This window comes from Choristoneura fumiferana, chromosome 23, assembly GCF_025370935.1.
Source record: "Choristoneura fumiferana chromosome 23, NRCan_CFum_1, whole genome shotgun sequence".
NCBI classification, from domain to species: Eukaryota; Metazoa; Arthropoda; class Insecta; order Lepidoptera; family Tortricidae; genus Choristoneura; species Choristoneura fumiferana.
The window spans coordinates 3,565,619-3,578,148 of NC_133494.1; the positions used below are offsets into that span (position 1 = coordinate 3,565,619).

The window sequence follows — 12,530 nt, forward strand, 5'->3', positions numbered from 1 at the left end:
AAAGTTGAGAGGTGCGGCCACATGCAGTCGCTCGTTTGCAGCGATAAATCTGGTCACGTGACCCCATTTTGAACGTGATTTTGACGCGACTCAAAAAAGTAGCGTCAATAGAATATATAAAATAAAAACATAAAATTCAAATAATTTATTGAATCAGGCGTTACTTTGCGGAGGAATTGAACGAAAGTACCTAATGTCAAACTTGCCACTGTGTGAGTTCTTACACCAAGCCACCAATGATATTATTACTTAAAAAAACTTGCATAGAGTAATTTATTGAAACAGGCGTTACTTTACATAGGTCCATATTAATGAACTAGGTATAAACATTATCTATCACTCACGATCTTAAAGCTACGTTTCCACCTATAATGTACAGTCGAGTTCATAAACTTATGAGCAAAAATTTAATCAAAAATATCTGAAAACTTCTACGCCGTTAACAATAGACTCGTGTTCAGATATTATTAATCAAATTTTTGCTCACAAGTTTATGAACTCGACTGTACGAGGATGTGTTGCGAGGAATGTGTTTTTCATTAACCAAAAAACGCTTCATTTACCTCGCCTCGCACAGCACATCTCTGGTGGAAACAGCTGAGCGGAGCGAGGCGAGGACAATGAAGCGTTTCTATTGGTTAATGAAAAAACACATTCCTCCCAACACAATGACATCCTCGCACATTATTGGTGAAAACGCAGGTTAAGATAGCTAATAAAACGTCAATGCAACAAATGTACGTTTATTCAGCTCCTTCACCCCACACTGTAAGAATTTTTAGGTACGGGTTGGTGGTCTATTTGTTATTAAATCAACCAGCTAGCTTAATTAACACAAATTACCTTACTACTTTATATGCTAATAAGCCGGCAACTGCCGTCACGTCATTTTGAGCCAAGAGTGGCCAAGATTATGAAATACCTATTTACGACTATGTTATTATAGATCGTATTATTCAATGTGACTTTAACGACATTGCTATTGTAAAGGTCGAGAATACATTATTGTTACCACCTGAACAGAAACAAAGATATACAAAAACACAATCAAATAGCTATCTTTCTACATTTCTATGTAGGTTTAATTATCATTGTGGCAGTCGCATCATCCAGCAATGACCTTGACTTATAAACGTATCTGATCAAGCCCCCAACGAGTCCAAAACCGGCTGTTTTACCTTATTAACATACCCACTATCTAAGTTTATAACCATTTTATAACCGACTCGGTTCCTATCAGTACGCCGCAAACAGTCTCCTGTTAACCACGCAAAACCAGTTTAGTAGAATCAAACAAAAATATATTTGAAATGGAAGGAGATAAACTAAATGATTTTCCCATTGAAAATCTACCATACGGTGTCTTCACTTCGCCGGTAAACGTAAGTTTTTAATTTTTTCCTTGGAATTTTGCTTGGAATGTAACCAACCGCCTTCAGATGGGCATTGTTTTCTTTTTTTACGTATAACGCGACAGAATTGTAAATCAGCCAGTGCAACGGAAGAAGATTGTAGTGTGTGCCCTTTTTTATTTAGTCGCTAAAATAGATGTTTTATTGCAGGAAACAGAAAAACACATTGGAGTAGCTTATGGAGAGTTTGTTTTGGATCTGAATCAAATTTCTCATTACTTCGATGGACCGCTTTTGAAAGATAAACAACATGTTTTTAAGGTAGGTAAAATATAAGGTATTTTAATATTTTATAAGACAAGTTAATAGTATCGTACGAGTATGCAAATAAGATGTTTACAGAGCTTTACGGATTGCGTAATAAATTGCAAACATACGGGCCAATGGGGCCTTTTTCACGAAACCTGCAATAAAGAACTCATCAAAATTGTAAACTAATATTGCATCCGTAAATACTGGGGATATGAGTAAGTAATATTTATCTTAAAATGTGCCATTAGCCATTATTTACCGAAAGCAACAAACCAAATATTTAATTTAATAGAAAATCAAACACCATGCACTAACACCAAAATAAAATTATTATACTTTTAGTATATTAATAAGGCAACACGAGAAAACGATTTTCTCGTAAAATGGAAATAAGACCTTTAGGTTTTTTTTCACTTCTCATTCTCCTAAAATGTTACTTTAGTCTCTGCATATCGGGACTAAAGCTCCTTTTTTTTCTCTAGGGATTAAAGTATTTTTTTTTAAATTTACGCTGGAAACCCCTAAACAGCCAACACGGTGTTTGTGAATGGAGAATTTTTAGGCGTAGAAATAAATATAAAATGACAACTGTGCAAAAATATAAAAAAAAACACGATTTAATTTCGTGAAACACAATTACGAATATGAATCTATTCAATTATATTAATTCATTTTATTATGCATAGTCCAATTAGTTTTAAAATAGTTTTCAATTTAGAAACTGTTGGCTAAATATGCATGATTTAAAGCGTCACTTCATAAACAATAAAAGAAAAGAAATAATCAAGCAAAAAATTATTTTTTTGCTATTTGAATTTTGAACTGATGGCCTAGCTGTCCATAAGTCGAGTGTACGTTTTTAAAAAGTTATATTGTAATTTTGAACAAAACATTGTTTTTTTTCCTCGCATTCAAAGTGAAAAGTAGTGTTTAACGCGAGACTAAACAACCATAATGCCACTCGAACTATAACCACCCTCGCTCTGCTCGGGTGGCTAAACATCTCGTGTCATTATGGCATCACCGTTTGTCTCCACCTGTTCATTATATAATTATTTTACCTTCTGCATGGTCACAAAGTGAGATTTTCCGCCCGCCTGGTTGAAATAGTTCAATAGATGTAATACGCTATAATACGTCATAGTAAATTCATTTACCTTTTTATTTTTCAGCAAGAATCTCTCAACGCCTTTATGGGTCTCACCAAGGCGCACTGGCTCGAAGCAAGGGAAACCATTCAAAGACTCATCAAAGACAATACCATTAAAAATGCTACAGATGTTAAACGGTAAATAAGTATTTTACATGTCTCACTTCAATTTTGAACCTAAAGGACCAACATACCTATACTTAATAGGTATTTCTGTCGGAACTATAAACAATTACTTTGCTTGCCCGCGACCTTACGATAGCTACGTCTATGCAACAAATGTGTGTTCATGCAGCGCCGCCACCTCCACGCTGTGAGAACACACACAAATACGGTATTTGTCTATTTTGTATATGTTTTATAAATTAAAACTACACAATGCCTGTTATCGAATAGAAAAACAATTTTTAAGCTACCTTTACAAATAACAAAGTTATAAAGGTTTGAAATTCAAGATTAGACATAGAAAGACATACTGGACTGGCATGTGACGTCACACGCCAGTACCGCCATACTTGCTGCATAGAGAAAAGCGTTTGAGAAAGAGACAGTTATATAGATTTTTCAAAAAATCACTTTATATCCAATTTTCAACCGATTAAATTTTTCTCTTCGCTAAACACTATCTGTATATCTATATTTTCATAATAATATTAAGATATGGCAAAATAAGGAGTAGTCAAATACTGTATTACACAAAACCAACTATCAGCACTACACTCTACACTACGCTGACGCGTTTCGAACTCAATCAGTTTTGAACATGAAATTACCGTGAGACTCACTTATATTAAATGATTTTCTAACGGTCAATCAGATCGAGTTCATTATCAAAGCATATAGTTTATTGATGGACCTCTGCAAAGTAACGTCTGTTTCAATAAATTACTTCTTTCTGTTGCTCTAAGGTTGGAGACAAACAAAGCTAAAAGTTTTTTTTTACAATACAGGCCTTTTATCGAGCTGAAATCAGTTACTATGCACCTGCCGGTGCACATCGGTGATTACACGGATTTCTACTCCTCCATCCAGCACGCTACCAACGTTGGCATCATGTTCCGAAGCAAGGAGAACGCACTAATGCCTAACTGGTATGTTATGGAACAATGAGGGTTTTTCGACAGGTGAAATATCGCTAGATGGCGTTAGTATCGTGAGGTTTGCAGGTGGTAGGACCTTGTGCAAAGTCCGCCCGGATTGTTACCACCATCTTGCTCGCTAATCCTGCCGTGAAGCAGCAGTGTTTGCACTGTTGTGTTTCGGCGTGGAGAGTAAGACAGCCGGTGAAATTACTGGCACTTGAGGTATTTCATCTTAGGCCTCTAGGTTGGCAACGCATCTGCAATACCCTTGGTGTTACAGATATTTATGGGCGGTGGTGATCTCATACCATCAAGAGACCCCCTTGCTCGTTTGCCATCTAGTCGAATAAAAAAAAAAGGTCCGTTTGACGTTTCAGTCTTGCTTGCGATTGGCTCGTTTAGATATTTATCCAATCACAAGCGTGACAGAAATGTCAAACGGACCTCACGATACTAACGCCATCTAGCGATATTTCGCCTATCGGATAACCCTCATCGGGTAAATTCCTGGGTAAAATATATAATAATATTCTAATTAATCCGTTAGTTAGATTAACAGAAAATATTGGTCACGATTTTTTTCTTTTGTCAATCAAACAAAAATGACAGATAAAGCGCGTCAAAGTTTTTAAAAATGTGATTGCTTTTTTTATCAGGAAACACCTGCCAGTTGGCTACCATGGGCGTTCGAGCTCCATCGTAGTGTCAGGAACGCCCATTAGAAGACCTTATGGACAAACTTTACCAGTCGAAGGTAGGATTTGTTACCTTTGTACTTCCATTTCACTGGCGAGTGGCGCCATTAAGCCTAATAAAAAAACTACGGAACACTAAAAACCGGTCAAGTGAAAATCGGACTCGCGCACCGAGGGTTCGGAACAAAATTCGTAGGCATCTATGAATATCCAGTGTTAGCCTACCTGCTCCTTATCTGTTACTGATATAAACAGATTAATATATAAAGATATAAAAACATTGAGATTGTCAGACCTTTCTTGGCTGTGCTTTCTTTTTTTAGAACTACTTACATATGAAATTTCAAGTATGTTGGACAACAGATATGACCGTAGTACCTAGTCCTAGGCTCCTAGCACGATAGCTAATACTGACTCCGATGAAATGCGTTGGTATAACATTTTGCAAAAACCATTGGATGCTTTACTTCACGATAAAAAGCTTCGGAGTCAACTCTAGACCACATTCATAAGAAATAAGATATTTTCAGGTGCAGCACCACACTTCGGCCCCTGTCGCCTAATGGACTTCGAATTGGAAATGGGGTGCTTTGTGGGGGGCCCTCCCACTGCGCTTGGGCAGCGCGTCACTGCCAAGGAGGCTGAAGACAGGATCTTCGGTTTTGTGCTGTTAAATGATTGGAGTGGTAAGAAATTTGTACTATGGCCCAGTTTAGACCTACAAGAAAGTGCAAGTTGCATTACATTGCGGTACTCGATCGATCACTTCATACTTGTAAGCTTTACGGTCTCGCAATGTATTGCAACTTGTACGATTTATTTGCAGGTCTAAATTGAGCTTAACACAGACTGAGGATATATAAAACATCATATGGGGAGGCCTATGTCATGTCCGACGTCCTACGGCCGATATGATGATGATATAAAATATCAAGCTTTTGTAGGAGGAAGAGCACGCTTATATTACATCTTATAGTAGCACAGGTTTTTTTGGCCTATTAGGGGAGTACCGTTTTTAAGGCAATTATTGGGAAATATGTTCATAGATTATTTGTGCTCTCCTCTTTAATATTAAACAGAGTTAAACACTACTGCCCTTAAGAAACGTGTACAACCTCCGTCTCTAACCTTGTCCTGTTTATTTTTCAGCGCGCGATATCCAAAAATGGGAGTACGTTCCTCTAGGCCCATTTACAGCTAAGAACCTCGGTACCACGATCTCACCCTGGATTGTCACGGTGGAGGCGCTTCGGCCGTTCATCGTAGACAACTACCCACAGGACCCAGCGCCTTTCCCCTATCTCCAACATAATGATAAATTTAACTTCGATGTCAAACTAGAAGTGGATTTAAAACGTAAGTACCTACTTAGCAATTTCTACGTCTAGAGACACAAAGTTAAGTATATTTGTTTGAGCAACTTTAGTATTGTTTCTTAGTTGCTTAGTAGTTAGGCTAGTATAATATTTAAACTAATTTTAGATATGTTTTAGATGTAAAACGTGATTGCCTTTACCGACGTACTCCCAATCTTTCATCGCGAGCTCAATAAAAGTAACCTACAGTATAGTAATCGTAAATACTTAAAAATTATTGTTTAAATAAATTTTGACGTGGAAGCTGCACCGCGTTCCAAAGTTCTTAGAAATTTTAGTAATTAAGAAGTCTTACAAACTTAAAAAAATTAACATGCTTTCTTTACAAATTTATGATTTACCTACTACATGCCAAACGTTGTATTGTAGCTTCGTAACATGCGAATAATCCAGTTTTTTTTTTAATTAACAGCGGAAAAATCTCTGACCTACACAACAATCAGCCGCTCAAACTTCAGACACATGTACTGGACAGTGAAACAGCAATTGGCGCAGCAAACCATCACAGGTTGCAACCTTAACCCTGGAGACCTGCTTGGATCTGGTACCATCAGCGGAGACGTACGTACCCCCATTACAGTCATTCACCATGATTACAGAACATCTAATGACATCTACTGGGCAGGGAATACGTTTACTTACATTGATCTTCTCTAAAAAGAAGGGTAGAGCCACTTTTAGTGCCCTTTTAGTACTAAAGAATCACGTGTCTTGTTGCTTTTTTTACACGTCGGTCCTCTTTGATTTGAACGAGAACTGCAATCAATAAAATATGTGATTGAATGTTCTTCATTTTCTTTCAGACTCCTGACTCCTATGGCAGTATGCTAGAGTTATCATGGAAGGGTACGAAACCGCTTCGTCTTCTCAACGGCGAAGAACGCAAATTTCTGCAAGATGGCGACACGGTCGTATTACGCGGGTATTGCGACAATGGCAGCCTAAGAATTGGCTTTGGCACATGCGAGGGAAAACTGTTGCCTGCTCTGCCATTCGAAGAATAAACGAAGTATTCTAGCAATACTTATTCTGATAATTTGAGTTCTTTTATAATTTGGATCGCTGATTCTTAGAGATAGGATATAAACCCCTTGCAAAAAAAACGGGCACATAGTTTTTGTATTTTATGTGCATGAAAGCTTACTTTCTAAGCTTCAATGCCTAAAAATCTGAAAAAATATAGGTGCCCGTTTTTTTGCAAGGGGGTTTATTATTTGTCAATCGCCAATAAGTCCAATGTTATTTGGCCTTGCGATGCCATTGAGTGTGGTAGCAGTTAAGATTGAAGTCACAATAAATAAATAATAAACAAATGAAACCATTTATTTAGGGCAACATGGATACAATACAGACCTAACCTAGACCTTACTTACAGACTAACATGCATGTAATTAATGAAAACAAAATATTAATAAGACAAAAATAATAGTTTTGTGAAATTGACCCCAGAATATAATCGCAATCACAGAACAGAAAAAATACTGGGTATTCTTTTTTTTGTGTTCTGCTATGTCTGCAATAAATAAGATAAGTGAAAATAATTATTTAATCACACTTGCTCGTAAACAGTGTCATATACATGGAGGGTAATTTGTTTGCAACCTGCAATCCCCTATATATTATGTATGAACCTACTACTGGGCATGCAGCTGTAAAACTATGAATTCTTTCCTTTAAATTAACCAAATACTCGGAATTTAACCGAAAGAATTTTAAACAGACATTGAGAAAACAAAGAGAAAAAAACATCATAAAATAACAGATAAAAAAAAATCACATTCCTACCTATCTGTCAAATGACTATATGTCAACAACCAACGTCAAGAAAACGTCAAATGTCAGTCATGTCATTATCGATTTGACAAATTGACATTCTTCGTTTAAAATCGCCAATCGTTTGTTTTGTTTTTGTTGTAAATAAAGTGCTAGAAACAAATGAACTGAGAAAATATTAAATTGCTGTCTGCTTGATAATGGTGGCATATTGCTGTGTGAAAGGTTGCACCAACAACAGCAGCAACAAAAAGAAAGATCCAAATGATATCACGTCGTTTCACGCGTAAGTATTCTCAAATTGTAATTCGAATTTCGAAATCAGAATTTAAAAGATGCGAAACAGACAGTACTTTTCACTAATCAAAATGTTCTATAATATTTTATACACCTACTACTTTTTTATTCCTCATTTAATCATAATTACTATCACAGATGTAACTACATTATTAAATAGACAGACAGATATGAAAGAAAAGTAACCTTTCTTATGCTTAGCACCTGGATCTGTGCAAAATTTAAGGCCATTTATATTTATTTCTGTAAAAATGTATTTATGTTAGATAGTTGAGGCTTAGATACAGATTTTTTTACATCCTGCATACCTTCATATGTGGAAAGTAAAATCTTTTGGTTGAAGTATATTTGAATGCTTCTAGCTTTCCGACGAACATTGAGTTAAAGCAAAAGTGGGTCCGAGCCATTGGTAGACCGAACTGGGCACCACCAAGCTATGCTCGTGTGTGTAGCGCGCATTTCAGCTATGAACAGATCAATCATGATGGCCGAAGGATAAGGATCAAGGACGATGCTCTGCCGGTTAAAGATTTGCCTGTAAGTTTGCTCCTTATTCATTTTAATTTTGAGTACATAATAATCATGAAAGGTCAAAAAACATTATGACTATAATATTATCACTTGAATTATCAGATTTTCACTGTTGGACATAGGCCTCCTCCATTGACCTCAAGTTGCTTTGATTTGAAGCTGCCTCCACCCACTGCACCATGAATCTATTTTAAATACTTATACTAAGTTATAAGGTCTTAAACTTTTGTGATTTTCACTCATAGTCTAAATACCACGCACAAGTAGTCAGTCTACTTGTGACCACGGCCACTGTAATGTTGCCAAAACGTTGAGGTAAATATTACTTGTGTGTGTTAGCTTGTGTGTATAAGTCCTGTGTGTGGTATTTTGACTATACTAAGTTATAAATGTTTTGTTTTATTCCTTTACTTGTGTTTCTTTTAGTACAGGGGTAGAGAAGAGTGCAAGAGATATGTATGTGCTAAATAACTGGGACATTTTACTCTGGAGGCATCCTCATATAGATTCTGGTAACATGCAATTAGGTGCCTGGGACCTTCACATGTTTTAATGACCCTGATTGGGCCCCTTGTTGTTTTAGCTGCAATGTCACCTTTTTGTTACACCATTGTCCCTTTTCGTAATCTCGCTATCTTTAAATACAAGAACACTCTTGAGAGCCTTTTGCCTAGGTTTTTTTTTTTTTTTACTTTAGTATTTAAGACTCATATAATTTGTATGCCCGAACGGGTACGATGTAGCTGAACATTATACCTATTTTCGACGAATAAAAATATTGATTGATTGATTGATTGATTGATTGATTGATTGATTGATTGAGTGATAAACATCTTTGAAAATTGAATTGATACATTCCAGGCCAACTCCAACTTTGAAGCATCTCATGTAGAAGTATGCCGATTCTGCCTGGCAGCTGACCTGAAGATGTACAGCCTCCTGAGTGGAGTGCACAGGGTCTACATGGATTCTCTTGCAGGATACAAGGTAAGTTAGTCTGTAGAGATGTTGGTAAAGCTTATGATTATGAAAAAGTCAAATATGAACTGGTATGGAAGCCATAAAGATGCAAAATGTTGTTTATCTTTTTTATTATAAGATATTCTATGAACGCACGCACGCACGCACGCACGCACGCACACACGACACCGACACACACACACACACATTATGTCATTTTTTGTTTTCAATGTTTACAGGAGAACTGTACCATCGAAGGTCTTCCACAATTTGTATGTTATGAGTGTGCGGCTCACCTACGGAGATGCTATAATCTAATAGAGAAGAGTATGATAGCACAGGCAACTTTACTTGACATATTTGCTCATAATGGCAAGGTAAGATATTATTTTAGGTCACATTCTATATATGTCCCACTGCTGAGCAGTAGTCACAAGCCTCATAGAATGATGGGGCTAGGGCTGTTTGTTCCCACGTGGGCCCAGTTGGTATATTTTTTTTCTTTTCTTCACCACTTTACATACATTCCTTAAAGTTGAGATGCCTGAAACGAGGCTCTTGAAAAATACTTAACTTTTATTTCAGATAACAAAAAATCTTGTGAAACAAGAAAATAGAAAGGAACTGAATCTAATATCGTCATTGGGCATTCAAGAAATTAGTAGAAATCAAGTAGAATTCAAAGATGATTCAGAAATCGTAAATATAGATAATATTCAAAATGATGATGAAAACAGTAGCAGTCAAGCTGTAGTTAATTTTATAAATATTAATATACCTAAAATAGAAGCAACCAATTTCACACATACACAACCTGAAGATATAGATGAAATTGATAACTATAATGAAATGGATACTAATTTTCATGATGAAAATGATACAACTGATGACAAATCTGAATGTTCAATTGATGAAATGAGCTGTACTGAAAACTTAAATTTAGATGCTGAATTTAAACCTAAAGTAGTTAGGATAATTCACGAAGAGGAAGTAAGTAAAGTTACCAGTGGATATAGAAATAAGCGTTCTAGAAACACCATTAATTAGAGTTGTATTGTCTTAGGAAACGAGAACTTTAAAAAAAACGGTAAAGAAATCAAGTAAAGAGGGACTGACGCCAGATGAAGTGGAAATGCAGAAGTACTTTACCATAGTTAAATTAACAGTAAGTTATTTTAATATGATCAATATGTAGCTTCATAGTGAGAAACATGGACAGGACACCTACATGAAGATACTAAGGGGCTGTTTCACCATCCATTGATTAGTGTTAACTGATGGTTAAATGTGATGCCGTCTCTATTTGTTTCGTTCGAATAGGCGGAGACAGCATCACATTTAACCGTCAGTTAACACTAATCAATGGAAGGTGAAACAGCTCCTAAACGTTAAAGTCGTTTTAGAAATCTAAAACTGCAGATTTTATACCTTGAATCTTATGTGTTTATTATTCATATTGTATTCCTCTTGTTTGTTTCCTCCGAATTCGTTACCTTGCTCATATTCATTTCTGTATCTAAATTGTCTGGAAGAGACCTCTATAAAATTGCCTATTGACTGACTATAAACTATAGCTTTATTTTTAAGGTTTTCAAAAAAAAAAATATGATATTGTTTATGTTTATGTCCCCAGTTAAAGCAACAAATAGAAGAATGGAACAAAACCAGAGCAAACACCGAATCCAGTGGCGAAACTTTGAAATGCCAAATCTGCTCCAAACTATTTGCACATCACAACACATATCAACTGCACATTCTTAGACATGAACCAGTAAGTTTAACTGGTATTTTAGAGGGTAAAAAGTTCATTTATCTACAAAGAAACTATTGAATAAATTTCTTGTGGTGTGGTTAAAACAGAAGCACAACCGATTTCACTAAGACAGGCCGTATTGCCTAACGTCTCTGACGCTCGTGATCGCAATCAAATGACAGTTTTTCTATGCGAAGTCTGTCAATTTGATTGCGATCGCGAGCGGAAATACGGCCTGAGGGGACTTATTGTCTAACACACTTAAAATTGCAATCGTTTTCACACGGTGGAATCGGTTTCACGGTGTAGGATGTGGGTAGAAAGAGATGGTGATTGCGTTAGCGAAAGTCAGCGCGTTAAACAATACAACCTCCGTCTTCATTACTATCTTCAAAACTTTGACTTTGATTGCTTTAACATTTACCCCTGTTTCACCATCCATTGATTAAATTTATTTGACGGATAAATGTGATGCCGTCTCTGTTTCTTTTGTTCCAATAGACGGAGACGGCATCGCATTTTTTTATGGAATCTTAAATGTTCTGAAATAAAGATAAATAAAGAATGGGTTGTGAAACAGCCCCTTTTTAATCTACATGGTCTAGGAGTTTCCAAACTATGTCAGTTTGCGGCGAACTTACAGGCTAACAGCCTTATTCATAAAAAATCCTTAATGCTGATCGGTCTGTTACTTAGCAGACTGATTAAGCTTGTTAGACGGTTGTCAAGAAGTATGATTCATAAACGCTTGCTAGCAGTCTGCTAGTTGTTGAACTGCTGATAGACGGATTAGACGCGTTATGTTGGCCACCTTGACAAATCAAGACAAAAAATGGCCAAATCGATAATTAAAAAAAAAATTGACAGCAGTGACAGCAAATTAGCAGGAAAAATAAAAAGCGAGATGTTTGTTTTCCCGCCATTTCCGATCCGCATGTTTATGTTGTGCAAAAAGCCATAATTATGTTAATCATCCTAATTTTTTTCATATATATTGTTAATTTATTGTTGCTAATTTAGAGGATTTTTAAATACAAATTCCTGAAAATAAATTTTCCTGTTTTTTTTTTAATCTTTGCGTAGCCCTGCCTTCACTTTATATATCTTCGGTATGGTTTTTGCTCTTGTCAAAGTCAGCTGTTCAACTTGTGGCGGCCATTTTGTGACTTAGCAGGGAGGCTAAAGGAGGGTCTACTGTCCTCTACTTTAGCAGAGCCTTGATCGACTGATTAGCGCTAACAGACGTTTA

General features: G+C 36.3%; 2 protein-coding genes across 2 annotated transcripts in view; both read left to right on the top strand.

Moving 5' to 3' along the window:
• The first annotated feature begins 1,005 nt into the window (after positions 1-1,005).
• Positions 1,006-7,045, top strand: Faa (fumarylacetoacetate hydrolase). Its single transcript, XM_074105702.1, has 9 exons — positions 1,006-1,382; positions 1,563-1,673; positions 2,837-2,952; positions 3,765-3,905; positions 4,553-4,650; positions 5,122-5,277; positions 5,741-5,947; positions 6,380-6,528; positions 6,771-7,045. Exons 1-9 carry the CDS (start codon positions 1,311-1,313, stop codon positions 6,969-6,971), a joined length of 1,251 nt encoding a protein of 416 aa, XP_073961803.1. The 5' UTR covers positions 1,006-1,310; the 3' UTR covers positions 6,972-7,045.
• Positions 7,046-7,795: 750 nt separating this feature from the next.
• LOC141441064 (uncharacterized) overlaps positions 7,796-12,530 on the top strand; it is a 17,534-nt gene continuing 12,799 nt past the window's right edge. Inside the window, exons 1-7 of the mRNA XM_074105700.1 lie at positions 7,796-8,026; positions 8,400-8,574; positions 9,430-9,555; positions 9,768-9,905; positions 10,114-10,518; positions 10,592-10,693; positions 11,162-11,299. Of these exons, the coding sequence (XP_073961801.1) occupies positions 7,941-8,026; positions 8,400-8,574; positions 9,430-9,555; positions 9,768-9,905; positions 10,114-10,518; positions 10,592-10,693; positions 11,162-11,299 (1,170 nt within the window). The 5' untranslated portion in view covers positions 7,796-7,940. The remainder of the gene's footprint in view (positions 8,027-8,399; positions 8,575-9,429; positions 9,556-9,767; positions 9,906-10,113; positions 10,519-10,591; positions 10,694-11,161; positions 11,300-12,530) is intronic.

Bases quoted from the DNA above. Each gene is read 5' to 3' on its own strand.
- Faa (XM_074105702.1), top strand. From the start codon at position 1,311: ATGGAAGGAGATAAACTAAATGATTTTCCCATTGAAAATCTACCATAC. The intron at 2,953-3,764 runs GTAAATAAGTAT...TTTACAATACAG, and splicing joins AATGCTACAGATGTTAAACG to GCCTTTTATCGAGCTGAAAT. The intron at 6,529-6,770 runs GTACGTACCCCC...ATTTTCTTTCAG, and splicing joins CTGGTACCATCAGCGGAGAC to ACTCCTGACTCCTATGGCAG.